The 20,572-nt window shown below is 38.5% G+C and overlaps 1 protein-coding gene across 1 annotated transcript; it reads left to right on the forward strand.

Annotated features, from left to right (window-relative positions):
• The first annotated feature begins 323 nt into the window (after positions 1 to 323).
• LOC110903832 (wall-associated receptor kinase-like 8) lies at positions 324 to 5,617 on the forward strand. Its single transcript, XM_022149626.2, has 4 exons — positions 324 to 1,182; positions 1,331 to 2,131; positions 2,225 to 2,425; positions 4,314 to 5,617. The coding sequence occupies exons 1-4, from the start codon at positions 333 to 335 to the stop codon at positions 5,498 to 5,500; spliced, it is 3,039 nt and encodes a 1,012-aa protein (XP_022005318.1). The 5' UTR covers positions 324 to 332; the 3' UTR covers positions 5,501 to 5,617.
• Positions 5,618 to 20,572: the final 14,955 nt, after the last annotated feature.

The following is a 20,572-nucleotide window of genomic DNA, read 5'->3' on the forward strand; positions in this document are numbered from 1 at the left end:
GGTAGGGACATTATTTGTTTCTTCCACTACACATAATCTAAAAAGATTAAAACCACAAATCTCAAACTTGCAACTTTTATAACTTAACTTTCGACTGTGTGATTTGGTCCCAAGGACATTAATGATTGTGTATTTAATTCTGTCACCGGTAATTACATCCCTTGCGAATGCTAACCATTATTGCCAAGTCTCGGTTTTTACTTTTCTTCCAAGCAAGGCGTTGACTCATAGTCCTCTGGTTTATTTCTCTCCATTCATACCCACCATTATAAATATAAACACCCGCTTGCATTTTTTCTGCTATAATCCTACAATCTTTCTTCTTTACAAATATGAAGTTATTTCTAGCTTACCTGCATGTACTCATTTTTCTTCTATTAACACCTGCAATTGCAAGGTATGCCAAAACAGGGTGCAGTGATAAGTGCGGGAACGTAACGATTCCTTACCCTTTTGGAATTGGTGCGCAATGTTCTGTCAATCAATGGTACATCGTTGATTGCAAAAACTCCACGCCATATCTATCTGCACTCAACCACCTCGAAGTCTTGGGTGTAAACTTGGAAAATATAACCGTCACAGTTAGTATGCCAAGGTTCTCTAACTGCCAGAACCCATTTCGGAAGAGCAGTCAGACGAGGAGCATCAATCTTGGTAGGAGCCCTTTCTTGTTTTCCAAACCACGCAATAAATTTGTTTTGGAGGGGTGTGGTATTGCTATTATGATGATGGATAATGGGAGTGTGGTCACAGGTTGTTCAACAGCTTGTCTCAATGTTACACCTAGTGATCGAAACAGTTGTTTTGGTAATGGTTGTTGCCAAACTGCAATTCCTCGTTATCTAAAGTCGTACAGCATTAACCTTCCCGGCTTGGAAAGGCAAGGGGAGGATGGAGGTTGTGGGTCTGCCTTCTTGGTGGATGAAACTTCATATCAAGGAAGGTTGTCTGATCCCTTTATTTTCAGGAATAATACCTCTTATGTTCCTGTGTCGCTATTGTGGACTCTAACAGATTCAGATTCCGATCAAGTAACTTGTTGTCATAACGGAACTGTGCAAAGAGCCACAGTTGATATAGTTAATGGCAGTCGAGTGGATACATTGTTATGCAGCAACCACTATACACGATCTTTAGAAGACAATCCTTATTTAGATAATGGATGCGATGACGAAGACCTTGGTATGTAATTTTAAAAGTAGTAATTTATTTGTTTATTTTGCTTTTATGTTTTATGAATTTGAATTTAAAACTAAATACATGTAACGTTTTACAAATTGGAAGTTAAATCAACCTTACCGTTTACTCATTTTTGTTTCAATGGCATAAGCATCCACTGCAATTGCAAAGTACGCCAAGACAGGGTGCAATGATAGGTGCGGGAACGTGACGATTCCATACCCTTTTGGAATTGGTGCGGATTGTTCTCTCAATCAATGGTACATCGTTGATTGCAACAAGTCTACACCATATCTGTCTGCATTCAGCCACCTAGAAGTCTTGGGGGTAGACTTGGAAGATCAAATAATCACTGTTAGTACGCCAAAAATCTCTGATTGCCAAACTCCTCAGAATAGCAGTCTGACAATGAGTATCGATCTGGGTAAGAGCCCCTTCTTGATTTCCAAATCACACAATAAATTTGTTTTTGAGGGGTGCGGAACTGCTGCTATGATGGATAATGGGAGTGTGGTCACAGCTTGTTCAACGGCTTGTCTCAACGTTACACTTAGCGGTGAAACTAGCGATTGCATTGGAATCCATTGTTGTCAAACCGCAATTCCTGGTTATCTCAAGTCTTACAGCATTAAGCTCACGGGCTCGGAAGAGGAAGATGGAGCTTGTGGGTCTGCCTTCTTGGTGGAGGATGAAAGTTCATATAACAAACGAAGGTTTTATGACCGGCCATTAATTGTCAGGAGGAATACCTCTTTTATTCCGATATCACTTATGTGGACTCTAACAGACTTCGATCAAGTAACTTGTTGTTCTGAGTCTTCTGACAAAACCCCGACAAGATTCCTTGTGGATATGTATAATGGTACTCCCTTGGATACGTTGAAATGCAACATGAGGTATTCAGAACCCGACCCTTATTTAGCAGATGGATGCAATTCGAACGTTTACAACGGTATTTTATTTAATATAACATATAGTATCTATTTGTTTATGTTGGTAGGTTCTTTTGTTTGTTTCTTTTCTGACATGGGACATCCTCTTATAGGTTATGATCAGCCGGTGTCGGAAGAGTGTAGAAGATGCAAAGATAGTGGAGGTTTATGTGTCAATAACGACATATATGACCTTGACGGCTTACTTTTGGAGCATAACTTCACTTGTTATGAATATCCTACTTTTTATCATGATCAAACTCCTTACTATGATAATGATCATAAGGACAAAACATCCTTGGGCTTAATTCTAGGTAATGTCTTTTCTTTATGCTTTTGATCCATTTACAGTTTTACACCCAACATCCTAGTTCATAAGCTAAGCTATTCAAAGTCCCGAAGGGACATGGTGTAATGGTAACTAAGATCCCCCACCTATTTTAGAGGTGGGGGTTCAAATCTTGCAATATGCGACATAGAAGTATTTTGAGTAGGTTAGTTTGTGGGTCTTAAGACAGTGGGGTATAGTGGGGCAGGGGTTGGGGCTTGGGTTGGGCATTTGGTGACACGTGTCCGCGGAGTCAGCCCACTGCCGGGTTACGTGTCCGCGAGGTATGGCGGGGCGTGGGTTGGGCTTGGGTTGGGTGCACCGCGTGGCATAAATGTTTTTTAAAAAAAATACAAAAAATTTATAAAAAATCACACAACATTTATAAAAAAACCTACAACTTCATTAAAATTTTAAAAATTACATAATCCTAAAAATTACATAATTTCTAAAAATTACAAAATAAAAAAACCTAGAGCGTTAAAAAAATTTCAAAAAGGTCGATCTTGTCGAACGCCTTGTTTTCCTTGCCTCGAAACTCTATGTTCGCCACCGCCACCCGGTCCTCGTGGCTTAACTCGCCACCGGGAACCGCATCGTAGTAAGCCTTGAAACGCTCGAGGTTGGGCCGTAGCTCGCGCCATTTATGTTGGCACGCGTTGAGGTTGTGGCGGTCGTTACCGACGTTATGTCGGTAGGCCGCGAATGCTTCCGCCCAATATTTTGTTTGGCCCGGTGGCCGCCCCTTCATAGCGTCGACGACGCTAGTTACGAGTGCCATTTCTTCTTGACGGGTCCAGGATGCCATTTCTTCTTGGGTTCGTGGGATGGGGGGGGACCAGCGGGGTAGCGGGTTCAAGACAGTGGGTGTAGCCGGTGGGGTTATTGGTTCGTGGGATGGGGGAGCGGTGGGGTTGGGGTTGCAATATATAGGGCCTTTGGGTGACCCGGGTGGCGGTTATAGAAGATGGGGGGATGGGGGGACCAGTTTGAATTTTAAATTTCAAAATTTTAAAACACCTGCCTGACGTGGCGGCCTGACGTGGCGGGTGACCCAATGAGAATAAGCCAGCTCGCTTCGCCATACCGCCCCACTCCCGGCTTGAAAGCTAAGCCCCAAGGGGCCACGTCACAACCCAAGCCCACCCGGGGTGGTGACTTGGGCGTTTTCCCCCAACCCACACCCAAACTCCCGCCCCATACCCCACGGCCTAAGGAAAAGCTATTCAAAGTCATATCAGTTCTGTATAGGGCCACGCACTGTCATGAACATTTAGGTCCACTCGCAGATCTAGAAACTTTTGGTACGGGAGTGACAATCATTTAGCTAAAAATTAGTCGTTTGGAATCATGGTTGCAAAAATCGTTAGGTACTCCCTAGTCAGATTCGGGAGTACTCGGAAAGTACTCGGCCTAGGCGTAGATTACTCGGGGAGTAATTGGCCTAGACGAACAGTACTCGAGCCTCGGCAGCCTACCTTGTAGCGAGTACTTGGGGAGTACTCGGAGCCTAGGCGGAACTTTTATAACCATGTTTGGAATAACTAATAGCATTGTAACAACTTCACTTGCAATCTTGAAGAATGAAAACCAAGCATGTCCCTGGGGGTAGCTCTAATAATGTCTTTTCTTCAGACTTCAATATCTCAACGCTTGTCAGTATTTCAGCTTAATAAATTTTTAACCGTGTGACCAAAAGCAATATTCACTTAATATTGATGTCTTTGATTTCTTATCAAGGTGCATGTAAATACTTTAACTTATCTCTAATACCATTGCATTCTTTTAGAAACTTCAAAACAAATTAAGAATTAATTTGGGAAGTTTAGAAACTCCACTTACTAACGACCGACTTTGCATTTGCCTTCATTCAGGTGTTAGCATAAGCATGGGTGTATGTTTTCTTGTTGCAATTAGCTATGTATTGTTCACGGTGATCAAGAAAACAAAAGAAAGGAGGCGGAGAAAGAAATTTTTTAAACGCAACGGTGGTTTACTTCTAAAGCAACAAGAAGAAACTGACCCGTCTTTTGTTGATAAAACCATACTTTTCACATCATGTGAGTTGGAGAAAGCCACTGACAGCTTCAATGAAAATAGAATTCTTGGCCGAGGTGGTCAAGGTACAGTGTATAAAGGGATGTTGGTAGATGGAAGGATTGTGGCAGTCAAGAAATCAAAGATAGTTGATGAAAGCCAATTAGAGCAGTTCATCAACGAAGTGGTTATCCTTTCCCAAGTCAATCATAGGAGCGTTGTCAAACTATTAGGATGTTGCTTAGAAACAAACGTCCCTCTGCTTGTTTCTGAATTTATTCCAAATGGTACCTTGTATGATCTACTTCACAACAGAACTGACGAGCTCCCAATTTCATTGAACATGAGACTACAAATAGCTACAGAGGTCGCAGGAGCACTTGCTTACTTACATTCAGCAACATCCATTCCAATATACCACAGAGATATCAAAACAACTAATATACTTTTAGATGACAAATATAGGGCCAAAGTTTCTGACTTTGGGACTTCAAGGTTTGTCCCAATAGACCAAACTCATTTGACTACCTTAGTCAAAGGGACGTTTGGCTACCTTGATCCTGAGTATTTTCAATCTAGCCAATTTACCGAAAAGAGTGACGTTTATAGTTTCGGAGTTGTTTTGCTTGAACTGATAACCAGAGAAAGACCAATTTCCTTAACTCGATTTGGTGAACATAGAAGTTTGGCTACACACTTCACGTTGGCTTTGGAGGAAGGGCGCGTAATGTCTATACTTGATGCAACAGTGATTAAAGAGGGTACAAGGGAAGAACTTATGACCGTAGCTAACTTAGCAATGCGGTGCTTAAGTATTATTGGAAAATATAGACCGACAATGAAAGAGGTAGCCATGGAGTTGGAAACCATACGAACTTCTCACATTCCATCTACGATTCAAACAAATCCCATCCTGTATGGGGAGGAATTATCAATGATAACTGATGGCGAATTATCATCAGCATTCTCGAGTGACGAACCATCATCAACATTCTTAAGTTGTAATGATAGCAGTATTCAATGATGCAAAAAAAAAAAAAAAAAAAAGCTTGGCTGTTGTGTTTGTTTGTTCAATTTATGTTCTCGTGGAAGCAATGTATTTTCATTTTCTATATACAAGTACGCATTTCATTTTTTTTAATGGTATATGTGTGCAAGTTTTTTTTATCATAACTGTAACATTCAGCCCCTCAGACACTTTATCCCTAATGGGTTACGCATCCTGAAACTAACGGATTTGTTTTTGGTTACCCAGCTGGAGACTTCTAGGAAATCACCCATCCTAGTAGCGCTCCCACATGAGGATGCTTAACTGTGGAGTTTTTATGTACTCAATAGCCAACTAAGCCCAAATGCGTTGGTGATTTAAGAGGCATGCCATTCCTTATGAATCAAGGATCTCTCCTGGCCACAGTTGATTGGGACTTGCCTAAGGTATTACACCAGTCCATGTTAATCTTCTCGGTATCGTTACAATCACCCCCCTGTGGACTCATCATCCTTGACGAGCTTAACTATGTTGTCCAGGATGGTGGGTCAAACCTCATCGAGGGCGATGAGTCCCTTATGGGGGTAGTTTTAACGATACCAAGAAGATTAACATGGACCATTGTAAAACCCTAGTAAAATCCCACATCAGTCGTGCACATGATTTTCTTGGTTCATAAGAAATATCTTACCTTTTAAAATCACCAATGCGTTTTGGGCGTATTGGTTGTAGAGCATATGAAAACTCCACAATTAAGCGAGCTCAGGTGGGAGTGGTACAAGGATGGGTAACCTTCTCGAGAGTCTCCACCAAGGTAAAAACAATTCTGTGAGGTCTTAGATGGGCAATCCTTGGGGGCAAAGCAGACAATATTGGTGATACGAGGGGCTAGATATTACACATGCGATGCAAACGCTCAATTGTTCTTCATTGTTTGATACATGTCTTATTGCACTATCAATTTTCTAAACACTCAATTAGATCAAACTGCTCAGTTGAGCAATGAAGTGTTATTTTTCACAAGTTAAAAAAGACACATGTTTCCACTGTTTCATATTAAGAATTGTTTAGAAAAGGTTATAATAATCTCATTGATAGAAGGATATAATAACAAAACACACAAAGTAAAAGAGAATTCTAAGGAAGCTAAAATGGTAATAGTAGTAACATTACAACAATGAGTCCTAGAATTAAGCTATGATTTCATTGTATTTGGATGTGAGTTTAACTTTCCTTATGAGGCGATTCAATTCGTAATACGCCCCTAGAAGATGAAGGATCCACCGGATACTCTGATCTTGGAACGAATACATCGAAAGGGCTGCCAAGAAAGTGGGTTTGTCTGAACATTTGCGGGTTGATCTGCTAACCTATTGTAAAGAGCTTTTAATGAGTCGTTAGTTACTCTTTGACGATCAAAAGGATAGTCAAGGCTACATGCTTCATCCTTGAGTGATATAACGAGTAAGCACAAAGATAGGTTGCCCATGTATTGTCGCAATATAGTGTCAGAGTATGTTAAGTGGCAAAACCTGTTGGTGCATGCGTCTGTCGACTTCGTCTTGTATCGAGTCTTGTACTAAGAATGTTAGATCAGGGCACGTAGTTCGAGATATATGTAATTCCGCTTGAACATGGTAATTCCGCTTGAAATGTCATGAGGTAATTCCGTGCGGAATTAGATTCCGCTTGGAATCTAATTTCGCTTAGAACCATTTCAAACAGAATTAAATGCCTATATATACCCTTCAAGCGAAATCAATTGTAACTTTTCCGGTTTCAGTGCCGAACTGCTGCCGAAGTGTCGTCTCGCTGTAAATTGTTGTCAAATCAATCAAATCGACAGTTAAAGTGTATATCTTGCTGAATTGACCTCAATACGACCGTTTTCGCCTTTCGTATTGAGCATAAACTCTTCTGAACGACTCGTTTGGTCGGCAAACCGATCCTACAAGTGGTATCAGAGCTCAGGAGGAAGAGTTCATACCAATTCAGCTGCAAATTCTGATTTCTACACCTTCCTTTTCACAATTAACAATTTTTCACGGTCAAAATGCTTTGATTTTTACACATCATGTGCGCATTAGTGTTTTAACAAACCCTTGAAAGTTTCAGAACTAAAATCGGCTTAAAACTTGATCAATTTGACAATTTTCAGTTCGAGATGATGACATCAGCATAATTCCGCACCAAATTAGGGGCTAATCTCGCTTGAAAAGTTAATTTCGTTTGAAAGTTCATACGGAATTAGCTAATTCCGTTTCAGTTAGGTAATTTCGTTTGGAAGGTCCATGCGGAATTAGTAATTTCGCTTGAAAATTTTGTTTCAGTTTGATAATTCCGTACAGAATTACAAATTCCGTTTGAAAAGGTGTTGATTTCAAACGAAATTAGGGTAATTTCGTTCCAAAGTTTAATTCCGTTTGAACTGGATATTTCTGTTTGAAAGTGAATTCCGTTTGAAGGCTAATCCCGTTTGAACAATCTGTTAGTGAAATTTTTGAAAAACCTAAACATGGAAGAGGAATTTTATAACGCCTTTGCTACCCCGATTACTGTTACTCAGCAGGCAATGTTGGAAAATGAAACGGGGACTATGCAAAAACCACCTAAGCTCATGAACATTGAGGAGTATAAAGGTTGGGAAGGACGTTTTGAAAACTGGGTTCAAGCAAATTATTTGGATGCTTGGGAATGCGTTGAGACAAAATATGTTAGACCGACGAATGATGACGAAGAGGAGATTGCAATTAAAGATATGAGTGCTGATGATAAAAATAAATACAAAAATGAAAAAAATGATGTTAAGTCTACTACAACAAGCTGTGAAAGAAGATATCTTGGCTTTATTGCAACATAATGGAAGTGCTTATTCGATTTGGAAAGCTTTAAAATCAAAGTTTGTTGGAAGTCAAGAGATGGTTAAAAACAAAAAGTCACTTTTGAAGAAAGAGTTTGATCTGTTTCGTGGTTTGAAAAATGAAAGTACAAAGCAAATTATTGAACGATATTGCAATTTGTTGATGAACATGAAGAGATTGAGCATCACTAAAGATAATGAGGAGTTGATTGAAAAGCTAGCTGATGCGTTGCCACACAAGACTTGGGGCACATATCTCATGATGTTAAGGAACAAGAAAGGGTTTAGCAGTCTGACACTGAGCAAGTTCATTGAAAAAATTGAAGCTCAAGAGATGGAACAACGAAAGATTTCAAGAATGAAAGATTTTGACGGTGAACAAGACATTGGTCTTTATTACAAAGGTGGTGTCAGTGATAAAACCACCAACATGTCACCAAAGGTTGAAACGGCTTTCAATGCAAAAAGTTCATCGGGAGGATCATATAAAGGATCAAGCAGCAAAACGAGTTTTTCATCATATCCGTCGTTTGATCCAAACTTGACAGCAACAAAGAATGGCAAGAAGTTACAATGCAACAATGTGTTGAATCTTGAAGATGATCAAGATTATTCAGAAGAAGTTGCAAAAAGCCATATATCATTGTCGGGGACTGTGTTAGAATCCTATGGAAGCTTAGTGGCAGGCCGGATCGGTAATCCAATGCTGACAAAAGAGGATTACGATCAGATTGACGCTGAAGAGATGGAATTGATGGATATTAAATGGTGTTTACCGAGTGTGTTGAGAAGAGCTGAGAAATTCAAACAGATCACAGGAAGAGATGGCTTCCGTGATGCATGTGTTTCTAATTTGGGTTTTGATAAATCTAAAGTTACTTGTTTTCGTTGCAGGGAAAAAGGACACTTCAAGAGGGAGTGCACTAATCGTGAAGCAACTGGAGCTCAAAATCCGTTCAACAACAATGATTACTATCGGAAGGCCATCTATCATCAAGTTGCTCAACAACAACAAGAACCACAAGTGGCACATGGTAGAAAAGCAATAGAGGAGTCTTCAAAGAGAGCATGTTTGGAAAATCAAGATGATCAAAAATCTTCAACAGGTTTCAGCTAGGACAAATATATTTCTGCTGACAACAAAGCATTTCTGATCAATCAAGATGATGAAAAGTTACCAGAAGGCTTTAGTTGGGAAACTTTCAGTTGGGATAATTACTGTCCGGATAAAGAAATGCTAAAAGCCAAAGCTGTTGTTGCTCGAATTGAAGAGGATAGTGATAATGATAACGATTATTATGCTAAAAGAATGGCAAAGCACTTGAAAATGATGGAAGAAAGTGATAGTGAAGATGAAAAAGCTAAAAAGAAAAAGAAAAAGGTTAAAACACCAGTTAGCAGTGACGATGAAGAAGCTCCAGTGGTGAAGAGAAAAGTGAAAGAAGTTCCAGTTTTCAAGATTGATGAAGAAGCTGATGCAAGGAAAAGTCCGGTGATTTGTGAAAACTGTGAAGCTATAAAGAAACAAAACAGTACGTTGATTCACAACTTGAACAGATTGAAGGAGTCCTATGATGTACTGAACAAAGCTACGAATCAATACAATGAAACAAGCGATGAACACGCAACAACAATGAAGACACTTCAAGGAGCTTTCATGACGAAGCAGAAAGTTGTGAACAATTATATTGAGAAGTGTGCTGTTTTGGAACAAAAATTGGAAACTCAAAGAATTGAAACAGAAAGAGTTAATTGATTGTTAAAAAGTTAGTCATGTACTTCTTATGTCATTGACAGGATTTATCCAACTGTTGAAAGCATGAAGGCATTTAAGGATGATGAAGTAACTGAAGAACAGAAGGTTTCTGAAGAAAAGACTCCTGAAAAGAAGAAAGAAAAGAAGAAGGATACTAAAGTAAAGACATCTGGTAAGAAACAAGGTGTCAGTTTCAACAAGTGTCCACCCCGGCTTGAAAATGGATATTCTCCGAGAAATCCAAATTCAGAAAGAGCCGAAAAGGCAACAAACTTACAGTGGGAGTCGGAGTCATCAGTTAATCTGCCAGAAAATATTGATGTCACGTTCACATCGTCTGACACTGATCAACAATCTCAATTGATGAAGAAAGTGGTGGATCATGTGTTAGATAACGATGAAACTGAGTAGTCAAAGTCGGAGTCTATGTCCGAGTCAAAGTCGGAGTCTATGTCCGAGTCAAAGTCTGAGTCCAGCACTCTGAGTCAAACCGGAAAACAGGGCAAAAGAGTATATAATAAAGAATTCCTATTATCAAAATCTAATCTGAATGATGAAACATTTAAAGTGGTGTATACTTTGAATGATTCTGACAAATTATATTCTGATGAGGAATTACCAATAAGAGGTGTCAAAACTGAATTAATCAAAAAGGTTTTCAAATTGACAGAAATTAATATTTCTAAAATAAAAGATCTAAATCTTTCTGAAAAACCTAAAAAATACACCTCAAGAGTTCAACAAAGAGAAAACAAGAAAAATGGTTACAATTCTGGTTCTGGTTATCGAAAGAAACCAAACCATAACGGTAATTTCAAAAAGAAAGGAATAGGATTTATTCCACCAGAAAATCATAAAAATGAAAAATATGTTTGAGATTTTAAATCAAAGATGGTTTTTGTTTCAGGTACATCTTCTGAAGAAGAAAAAGAAAAGTTGTTCAGAAAGCAGTCAAACAAAGATTTCCTTGCGAAGAAGCAAGAAGAGATGCAGACTGTTGATTAGAAGAAGGAAACTCGAACTTGTTTTAAATGTGGAAAAACTGGACATATGGCTATGAAATGTTCACAGGCAAATCAAATCAAACAGGGAGTTCCTAAACTGAAAGAAAAAGTGATTGAGTTTGAACCACCAATTGAGAGAACTAAACTTTTCAAAAATTCAAAATTTGAAATTGGTGAATGTTCGAACAGGTTTTACAAGAGAAGAGCAAATCTTGACAACCAAAAGTGGGTTGTTAAGAAATCTGATGATCGGTCTGGCAATGATTCTGATTCATCAAAATCAGAGGAGCTATCTTCTGGCGATGAATCTGATTCCACAAAGTCAGAGGAGCCGCATATTGAATCAAAATGTGAAAACTCAGTACCTCCAATGGATGATGCAAATTTTCCATCATTGAGTGCTGAAAATTTGAAATAAAAAGTTGGAAAAGTTGAGATTTCAAATCAATTCTTTTCTGAAAAGAAGGAATTTGATGTTGAAAAGGCTTTAAATCCCAAAGTGCATCATATTTTTGGAAAAATGATTAACGGGAAGGCTAAAGGGGTTAAAGAATTTTATGAAAAGAAGATGAACGGTAAGAAACCGAGTGTTGGTAACTCGGAATCACCTAAGGCTGGTCAGGCTTGGGTGGATATATTCTTTGATTGAAAAACCTGACTTGCCTGAGCTCCCAGGTTGGTAAGAGTGGAGCATGAATCAGCATCATTCTTTGTATCAGGTTTGATTGTGCATACCTACAAGTGGTAATTGGTTTGACCTACAAGTAGTAAATCAGGGACATTAAGTTGTACTTGATTTTCTACAAATGGTATGTTTGGTTTGTGAACCTACAGGTGGTTGAAAACAAGGTGATGAATTGATCCCCACCCTACAAGTGGTAAAATCAACAAAACTTATTTTCCGGAAAAACCATTTTGATTAAAACAAACTTAAGTGTTTTGAAATCATAATGGGAAAATAGTTTGTTGAGAGGGGGAGTTCTGATTGTTTATGCCAAGTGAATGGCGAATTAAAGCAATTCACAACAGTTGCCATGTTACTTGTACAGTTTGTTTTCGATTTCGTTAAATGTTTTTGAATTTTAGGGGGAGTAAGAATTCTTAAAAAAAAATCCAAAAACATTAGAAAATTTAAAAAAATCAAAAAACATGATAAAACCAGAAAAAGCCAAAAACATGATAAAATTCAAAAATGAGTTTTGTTGAGAAAAGAGGAAATGATAGTACATCAGTGGACTATCACAACACGCTAAAGAATTGGAAAGTCAAAAATGTGATAAACAATCTTACTGTGGATGTGCCAGTAGGTGTTTGCACATTTAGTAAATTGTTTTCGAGATATAAACCTAAATTTCAAACTTGCTTATCTTGTGGGGAACATTTCTTGGATATATGGGTAACCCCCGAAATCTTGTTTGAAAGGTCCCTCTTTCTGAGATACTAGGTCTTTATACTCAGTGACATCTGGGGTATTATCCCGGGACTTCTGATTTTGCAGAAGCAATGGCCTAGTCCCCGTATAATACTTTGCATTTGCTTGAAATATAGCGCAGCCCTCAGTACAAAAAATGATGAAACATTGAAAAATGCTAATCATGTACTGTTGAAGAAAAGATTCTCTAAAGGGAACACACCAAAAGATGAGCCGTCATCTCTCTGCTGAACGAAAGTTCTGACCTGAGCTCTCACGGTTTCGCATTTAACGCTTTACAGATATCATCTAGGTATACTCACCTGTAAGACTGAATATTGGGATCTGGATACGGGAGTATATTCAAGTGGTGGAACACACGAATAAGTTTATGTCATTAAAACATTAATCTCGTATCTCGAAACGGTTGAACTTTGTGTGAAAATTTAAGTGGATCAGTATACTGACAATCTAGGTGAATTGTTTAGAACTTAAAATGTAAAAAGCTTAACGGTGTTGGTGATTTGTCTCACAAACTGATATGATCCTCTTACACAAACTCACAAAAATAGTGTTTTAAAATATTTCTTTACTGCATTTCATCTATTCAAAAATTAAAAAAAAGGATTTTCAGTGTGTTTTAGAATATTTTTTGAAAAATCCAAAAAGATTTTCGACAACTGATGTTGGAGAGCTGATTTTCAAAATTCCGAGTGCTATACATGATGAACATTTTGTGAGGGGGAGTTTGTGTGTGTTTGCTTACAAGTGGTGATCAGAAGCTTTTAAATGATAATATTTTGAAAGTTTTTTCTGCAAGAGGTTTATCAGAGATTAACATTGTTAATTCATTCTGGTTACATTTGAAGGGAATCTGGTTATATAAATTTGTAAAATGTTAAATTTGTAAAATTTATTGTGTGGTAGAGATTGTGCAGGTATGAAATCTGAGAAGAGCCAGGTTCTGATCCTATGAGCCAGGTTACGATCTTGGTATTGATGATGCTGATGAACTTAAGGAATCAAGAGATCTGATCAAGAGAACTAGAAAGCTTGAGAGCCAGATTGTGATCCTAAGTCGTTAAAGATCAACATCCGAGGGGAGATTATTTGTTCGAGGAGAGTCTGTTGTTGCTGAAGAAAAGAGAAGAGAGAGATTTGAGGATGCTTTACAGTGTAAGATACTTTGAAGAGAAGCCCAAAGACTGATAAAGACTAAAGATGTTGAAGACTCGACACTTAAGACTCGTCAACATTCGAGGGGGAGTCTGTTGGTCCATGCGTCTGTCGACTTCGTCTTGTATCGAGTCCTGTACTAAGAATGTTAGATCAGGTCACGTAGTTCGAGATATATGTAATTCCGCTTGAACAGGGTAATTCCGCTTGAAATGTCATGAGGTAATTCCGTGCGGAATTAGATTCCGCTTGGAATCTAATTTCGCTTGGAACCATTTCAAACAGAATTAAATGCCTATATATACCCTTAAAGCGAAATCAGTTGTAACTTTTCCGGTTTCAGTGCCGAACTGCTGCCGAAGTGTCGTCTCGCTGTAAATTGTTGTCAAATCAATCAAATCGATAGATAAAGTGTATATCTCGCTGAATTGACCTCAATACGACTGTTTTCGCCTTTCGTATTGAGCATAAACTCTTCTGAACGACTCGTTTGGTCGGCAAACCGATCCTACAAAACCAAGTTCAAGGAGCATATTTTAAACACATGCTAATTCTGCATCAGCTTTTGTTGAATAGCATCCTGTCGCAGCCCCCGACCCTACCCCGGGAGCGGGCGCCGCGAGCAACAGTGTGGGTGGTATCGGTGTTTATTAATATAGCAGCAGAATACATCAGGACCGTAGTTAGGAAATATTTTTATCATAGTAAAACACCAACTTTTATAATAATAAGACTTTGAGATAAAACCCAAGTTCATTTGACAATACATTTGTTGGGCTAAACCCTAATTATTGAAAATAAAAACTCCTTTTTATTTAGGTAACTTTTATAGCCACTTTTCCAAGCCTTCAGTGCTTTCCAGCTGGCTTCTATTGGCTTTCACATTTTGTTACCTGAAACGCGTTTTAAAACATTTTATCAGCAAGAAATACTGGTGAGTGCATCCCAGTTTAATCAAAACAGTTTTATCACTTTTACAGAATTAAGGGCATCCGCAATTACATTTGTTTATATCTACTCAATTACTCATTCAGTATTGTCAACACCTAACTTGAGGGTCATATTACCCATTCGCTAACTCTTTGTCAATGGTAACGTTTTCCACATTTTGTATACAAAACCCCAAGATACCGGCAGTAATTGTAGAATCACAAATACTCAATTACTGTTAAGTGTAATTTAAAACATTTGAGGTTTGGTAAAACATTTTGACTCACAAAGTAATTTACAAAAAGGTGGTAAAAAGAGAATGTACTCACTTTGTTAACTTAGATAAAACTAAAGCTTCCTGTTGTATCACCTGGTTATTATCTATTAAAATCAGATAATGCACATGTGTTAGTAAAATAACCCAATTCAAATTAACCGTACATCTCGAGACAGAATTCCAATGACTGACTCGGGCAGAGCCGACATGCATTACGGAATCCTAGATCAATCGGGTGTAAACACGAGAAATAATTCCAATGACTGAGTCGGGCAGACTTGACAACTTGTCCAAAAATGAGAAGTAAAATGGCTATCTCTATCGAATACAATAGATAGAGGAATTCCATCTAATGAAACTATTTCATTTACATATAGCTTGGCTAACTGTTCCATATTGAAAGTTTCCTTCATGGGTAAGAAATGAGCATATTTGGTTAATCTGTCTACAATCACCCAGATTGTATCATTTCCTTTTCTTGTCTTGGGTAATTTGGTAACAAAGTCCATTGTTATCAATTCCTATTTCCATATTGGCATCTCAAACTGTTGCAATAGTCCTGAGGGTTTCTGATGTTTAGCTTTAACTTGTGAACAAGTTAGACATTTAGCAACATAGTTTGCTATATCCTTTTTCATTCCTATCCACCAGAAATTCTTTCTTAGATCTTGATACATCTTATCACTTCCGGTATGTATCGTATACTTAGACTTATGAGCTTCTTCTAGAATTCTGTGGCTTAGGTTTCCTTGTTTAGGTATCTACATCCTTTTCTTATGGAACCTCCAAATTCCATCTGTTCCTTGTTCTAATTCCTTAATCATTCCTTTTAATTTTTCAGCATCGTTCTCGATTGCTGATTCCTGTACTTCTCTGATTTGCTCATTTAAATCTACTTGTAGATTTAATCTGAGAGAACGTACTCGTTTCGGCTTTTCATGATACTTTCGACTTAAAGCATCAGCTACTACATTAGCTTTTCCATCATGATACTGGATATCACAATCATAATCGCTAAGAACTTCCATCCAGCATCTCTGTCTCATATTTAATTCTTTTTGCCAAAAAATATACCTTAAACTCTTATGATAAGTGAAGACAACAAATTTATTTCCATATAAATAGTGTCTCCAAATCTTAAGGGCAAAAACTATGGCTCCTAACTCTAGATCATGGGTTGTGTAATTCTCTTCATGTTCCTTAAGTTGTCTAGAGGCATAAACTATAACCTTTTGACATTGCATCAACACACATCCATATCCTAGCTTATACGCATCACAATAGACTATAAAGTCCTCAGTTCCTTCTGTTAATGCAAGTATGGGTGTGTTGGTTGATCTTTGCTTAAGAATCTTAAAAGCTTCTTCCTGTTTCGGTCCCCATTCAAACTTAACTGATTTACAGGTCAGTTTGGTCAAAGGAATGGCTATTCTAGAAAAAATCTCGAATAAACCGTCTATAATATCCTGCCAGTCCAAGAAAACTTTGTACTTCCGTTGGTGATTCAGGGACTTTCCACTTAGTAATCACCTCGATCTTTATGGGATCCACATGAATTCCTTCATGATTAACCAGATGTCCAAGGAATTGCACTTCTTGTAACCAAAATTCACATTTTGAGAATTTAGCATAAAGCTTCTCTTTTCTCAACAATGTCAGAAGTGTATGCAGATGCGCTGCATGTTCCTCTTTACTCTTAGAGTAAATTAGAATATCATCTATAAAGACAATTATGAATTTGTCCAGGTATGGTTTACATATCCTATTCATCATGTCCATAAATGCGGCTGGGGCATTGGTTAAACCAAATGGCATGACGGTAAATTCATAATGACCGTATCTTGTTCTGAATGCAGTTTTAGGAATGTCCTCTTCCTGTACTTTCAGTTGATGATATCTTGAGCGTAAATCGATCTTAGAAAAGAATCGTGCTCCTTGAAGTTGATCGAACAGATCATCGATTCTCGATAATGGGTACCGATTCTTAATCGTGACTTTGTTCAATTCTCGATAATCAATGCACATACGCATCGATCCATCTTTCTTCTTAATAAACAACATCGGTGCTCCCCACGGTGATGAACTTGTTTGTATAAAACCTTTGTCAAGAAGTTCGTCTAATTGCTTCTTCAGTTCCTGCATTTCCATTGGTGCTAATCGATATGGTGCTTTGGCAATAGGTGCTATCCCTGATATTAGGTGAATTCTAAATTCAGCCTCTCTATGAGGCGGTAATCCAGGTAACTCTTCTAGAAAAATGTCTGAGAATTTAGATACTACAGGAATATCTTTTAGTTCTTTTCCTTTAGTATTAATGATTACAGAAATCATATATACTACTCCTCCTTTCCTTTCATAACTTGCAGCTTTAATCACAGAGACGAATTTTGTTGATCGGGTTGGCTTATCTCCGTTAAATGTGATCTTTTCACCACTTGGAGTACTTACTTGCACTATCTTTTGATCACATAAAATACTGACACGATTGGCTACCAACCAATCTGAAAGGGTAAGGTCCCAAAAACCTTGCACAGGTGTTCAGGACCATACCACAACTTCACCACCAATGAACCTCTTTCAAGGAACCTTGTGCGACAGTGCACTTGTTTTAAAGAAGAGAGTTTAAAAAGAAAGCAGTTTTTAACATCCGCGCCCCAAAAGGGAACTAATAAATCCTTGCGCAAGCTGCTATACAGCAGAACAGTTAGGATAAGGTCCTAACAAAACCTCCGCGCAAATATAATCCAGACTTGGATAAAAGTAACTTTTCTGTTACAACAAAATTAGCATGAAGCAAAGCCACATGGGAATACAACTGTAAGCCTTCTAGAAGGCTTTATCGTGCATCACCATTCGGTTACAACAGAATGGCCACGTGGCATCATCCTAGGCATTCCCCAAAGTCACGATGATGGCACCAAATTGAAGGAAGATCCACACTTGCCCCCTTTTGACGTGGCATCTCCCCGGCCGTTGATGTGTGTAAAATGCAACATATAAATTACATCAAATTAGGCATAAAACTAACCCTTTTTAAGTACTAATGTTGGAAAAAGAGTGTTTTTGTCTTCCTTTTGTATTTTCAGGATGAAATGAGCTCAAATACATAAAAGAAGCAAAAAGACAGCTAATTCTAGCATAAATACAAGAAAAGGAACAAAAGTAGATTGCCCGAACCCTCAACGGCATCCTCCCAAGCAAAGAAGAGAAAACAGAAGACTGAACACGCCCCGTGCTCAGCCAGCACGGGGCTGTGCCCAAGAAGCAGCAGAAAAGACAAACCTATAGAAGCTTCTATTGCCCACCACGGGGCCTTGTCCAGTGAGCACGGGGGCGTGGCGAAAGTACAGCAGGCGCATTAATTGTAATTGCGAATTACAATTAATGAAGAGAGAGAGTGTCAGACGGGCACGGGGGCGTGTCCAGCGGACACGGGGCCGTGCCCAGCCTTCTGTTCAGCCTATAAATAGGAGTGCTTGGTTTCATTCCAACTCATCCCTTGGCACACCACCTCTCTCACACTTCATCCACCACCCACCACCACCATAACACCATCATCCACCACCATCATCCATTGTCCATCGTAGAGTGTGTGAGTCGTCTCGGGATCCAAGATTGATCGTAAGAGTTCTTGACAATCAAGGCCATGTTTGCCTAAGTCTCTTACATCACTTGGTGAAGACAAGTGTTTAGTATAATACTTTTTATTTTTAATCTTTTGCACTTTTTATTTGGTTTTGTATTAATGACTTTAATAACTAGTTACTTATGTTGAAGGTGATCTTTCCTTATCGTTTGTCCGTGGTGTCTTGGCATTATTTTACTGTCTATATAAAATAAAAGATTTTCACCATTCATATCTCCACGGTCTATATGGAGGTATGTTGGTGTCACACCCCAACCAATGGCGGAAACATCGGGATGAGACGAAGTGTGAAGATTGCTCGAGACATCATAACACTAATAATTCTGATAAGTATTTAACCCATAATTTCATTTCATTTCTAAAGATTCAATTACAAGGATTTGAAACAAAATACAACAACGTGAATGATGAGATACTATACAATATGAATACAAATTTTAGAGTGTGTATCTAAGCATCCTACTAGATTCCATGCATCACCAACATCATCGCTAAACCTGTAACATGTTAAAATAAAGTTCAATGCAAAAGCAAAGGCGAGTACACAAGGTTTGAATAAGTATAGCATAAGTATAAAAGCATTTTACTCGAATCCACATGGCAATTTGTAAGCAAGGTAATTAGCATGCATATCATTACGTCTAAACCCAAAGTGTCCACTAGTATTTAGCATCTCTCGCAACAAAAGTGACGAGACCGTATAGTATAAAGACCTAACAATCCCCCGTCGGGTGGTGTGCTACTCCTATAGCGCTATAATTGTTAAGCGAGGGTATAACATAGTAATGGCATAAAACATGTATTATCTAGCATAACAAGTAGCATGTATATCGGATTGAGTTCGCAAAGTAAGTTTAAGTGTGTGTAAGTGTAATTGTTGTATGGTAACATGTTACAACCCAAAAGTGGTTTAAAATGTAAATGGGTCGAGTGTACTCACAAAATTGCACGTGCTTCCGATTATCCAAGTGTTGACGAGTGTATGAGATCAGGAGGATGGAACACCGAAGTCACCCTATAGGGGCAAACGGAGGTGTATGAGTATTTGGATTAATGACAGAGGATTTGAATTGGAATTCGGAGTACGACTTGTTGATATATATATTTATATATATTTATATAGTTTTTACAATAATTCAAAATTAAGTCTATCAAAAATATTACAGGAGTGTCGTCTAAATAAATATACATTTATATTTATTGTTGTAAAAGTTATTTGAATCCGATACATTTTCACTAGTGGTTCGACTATAAAGGGTGTGTATGTATTATATATATATATTAATGAAAATTGGGCAGAGTTTCCTCTGTTTTTGGACGATCCCAACGATACAAGTCGTTAACGTTTTTGTCAAAATTCAATCAATAATAAACAATAGACGAACAATATAATATATATGTACATATATTTCTATTATGTTTACAAGTTATAATAGGTGCGGTTTTGTGATAACAAATATAGTAACAATATAATTGAAATATGAGTGTCGCGAAAGTATCACGTCTCAAGTTTAACCCGATGACCCGACAGTTGACTGGGTTTGACCGGTTGATTGGCTTTGACCACGTCTGACCGAACCGAAGCCCGAACGTCGAGCCGTAACCCAAAACTAAACTAAAAGGACATAACCCGAGCCAACCACCTCCGTACCGAATCTGCATGATTCGAACAAAACCGACTGAGTCGAAACTGATCGGAAGCTGAATCGAGTAAAAATCAAATTAGAACCTTAACCAAAACTAACCTGAACCGTAATACGAGCCGAGATGTGTCCCGAGCTAGAACTGAGTCGAACCACCGACACCGGAGCTGAGTCGGGCCACAGCTCCGCTGAACCACCTTCATTGTCGTCGGACTCCACAGTTGTCCTGATAACCACCAGTGCTCTGCCGTCGCTGAGTCGTATTCCTGGTGGCCGTCGAAGATGTCGACGCTGCTGCAATTCACCATCATCATCATCGTCGGTGGCGACAGCCGCCGGTTGTTAGGAGGGTGAGGGGGTTTTGTCGAGGGGAAGAGGGGGTGTGGTATGGTGTGCGTCGCCGGT

The sequence above is a fragment of the Helianthus annuus genome, chromosome 14, assembly GCF_002127325.2.
Source record: "Helianthus annuus cultivar XRQ/B chromosome 14, HanXRQr2.0-SUNRISE, whole genome shotgun sequence".
Lineage (NCBI taxonomy): Eukaryota > Viridiplantae > Streptophyta > Magnoliopsida > Asterales > Asteraceae > Helianthus > Helianthus annuus.

Excerpts from the sequence above, each read along its gene's own strand:
- LOC110903832 (XM_022149626.2), top strand. The coding sequence starts at position 333 with ATGAAGTTATTTCTAGCTTACCTGCATGTACTCATTTTTCTTCTATTA. Across the intron at positions 1,183-1,330 it reads ATGCGATGACGAAGACCTTG|CATCCACTGCAATTGCAAAG; the intron begins GTATGTAATTTT and ends CAATGGCATAAG. Across the intron at positions 2,426-4,313 it reads ATCCTTGGGCTTAATTCTAG|GTGTTAGCATAAGCATGGGT; the intron begins GTAATGTCTTTT and ends GCCTTCATTCAG.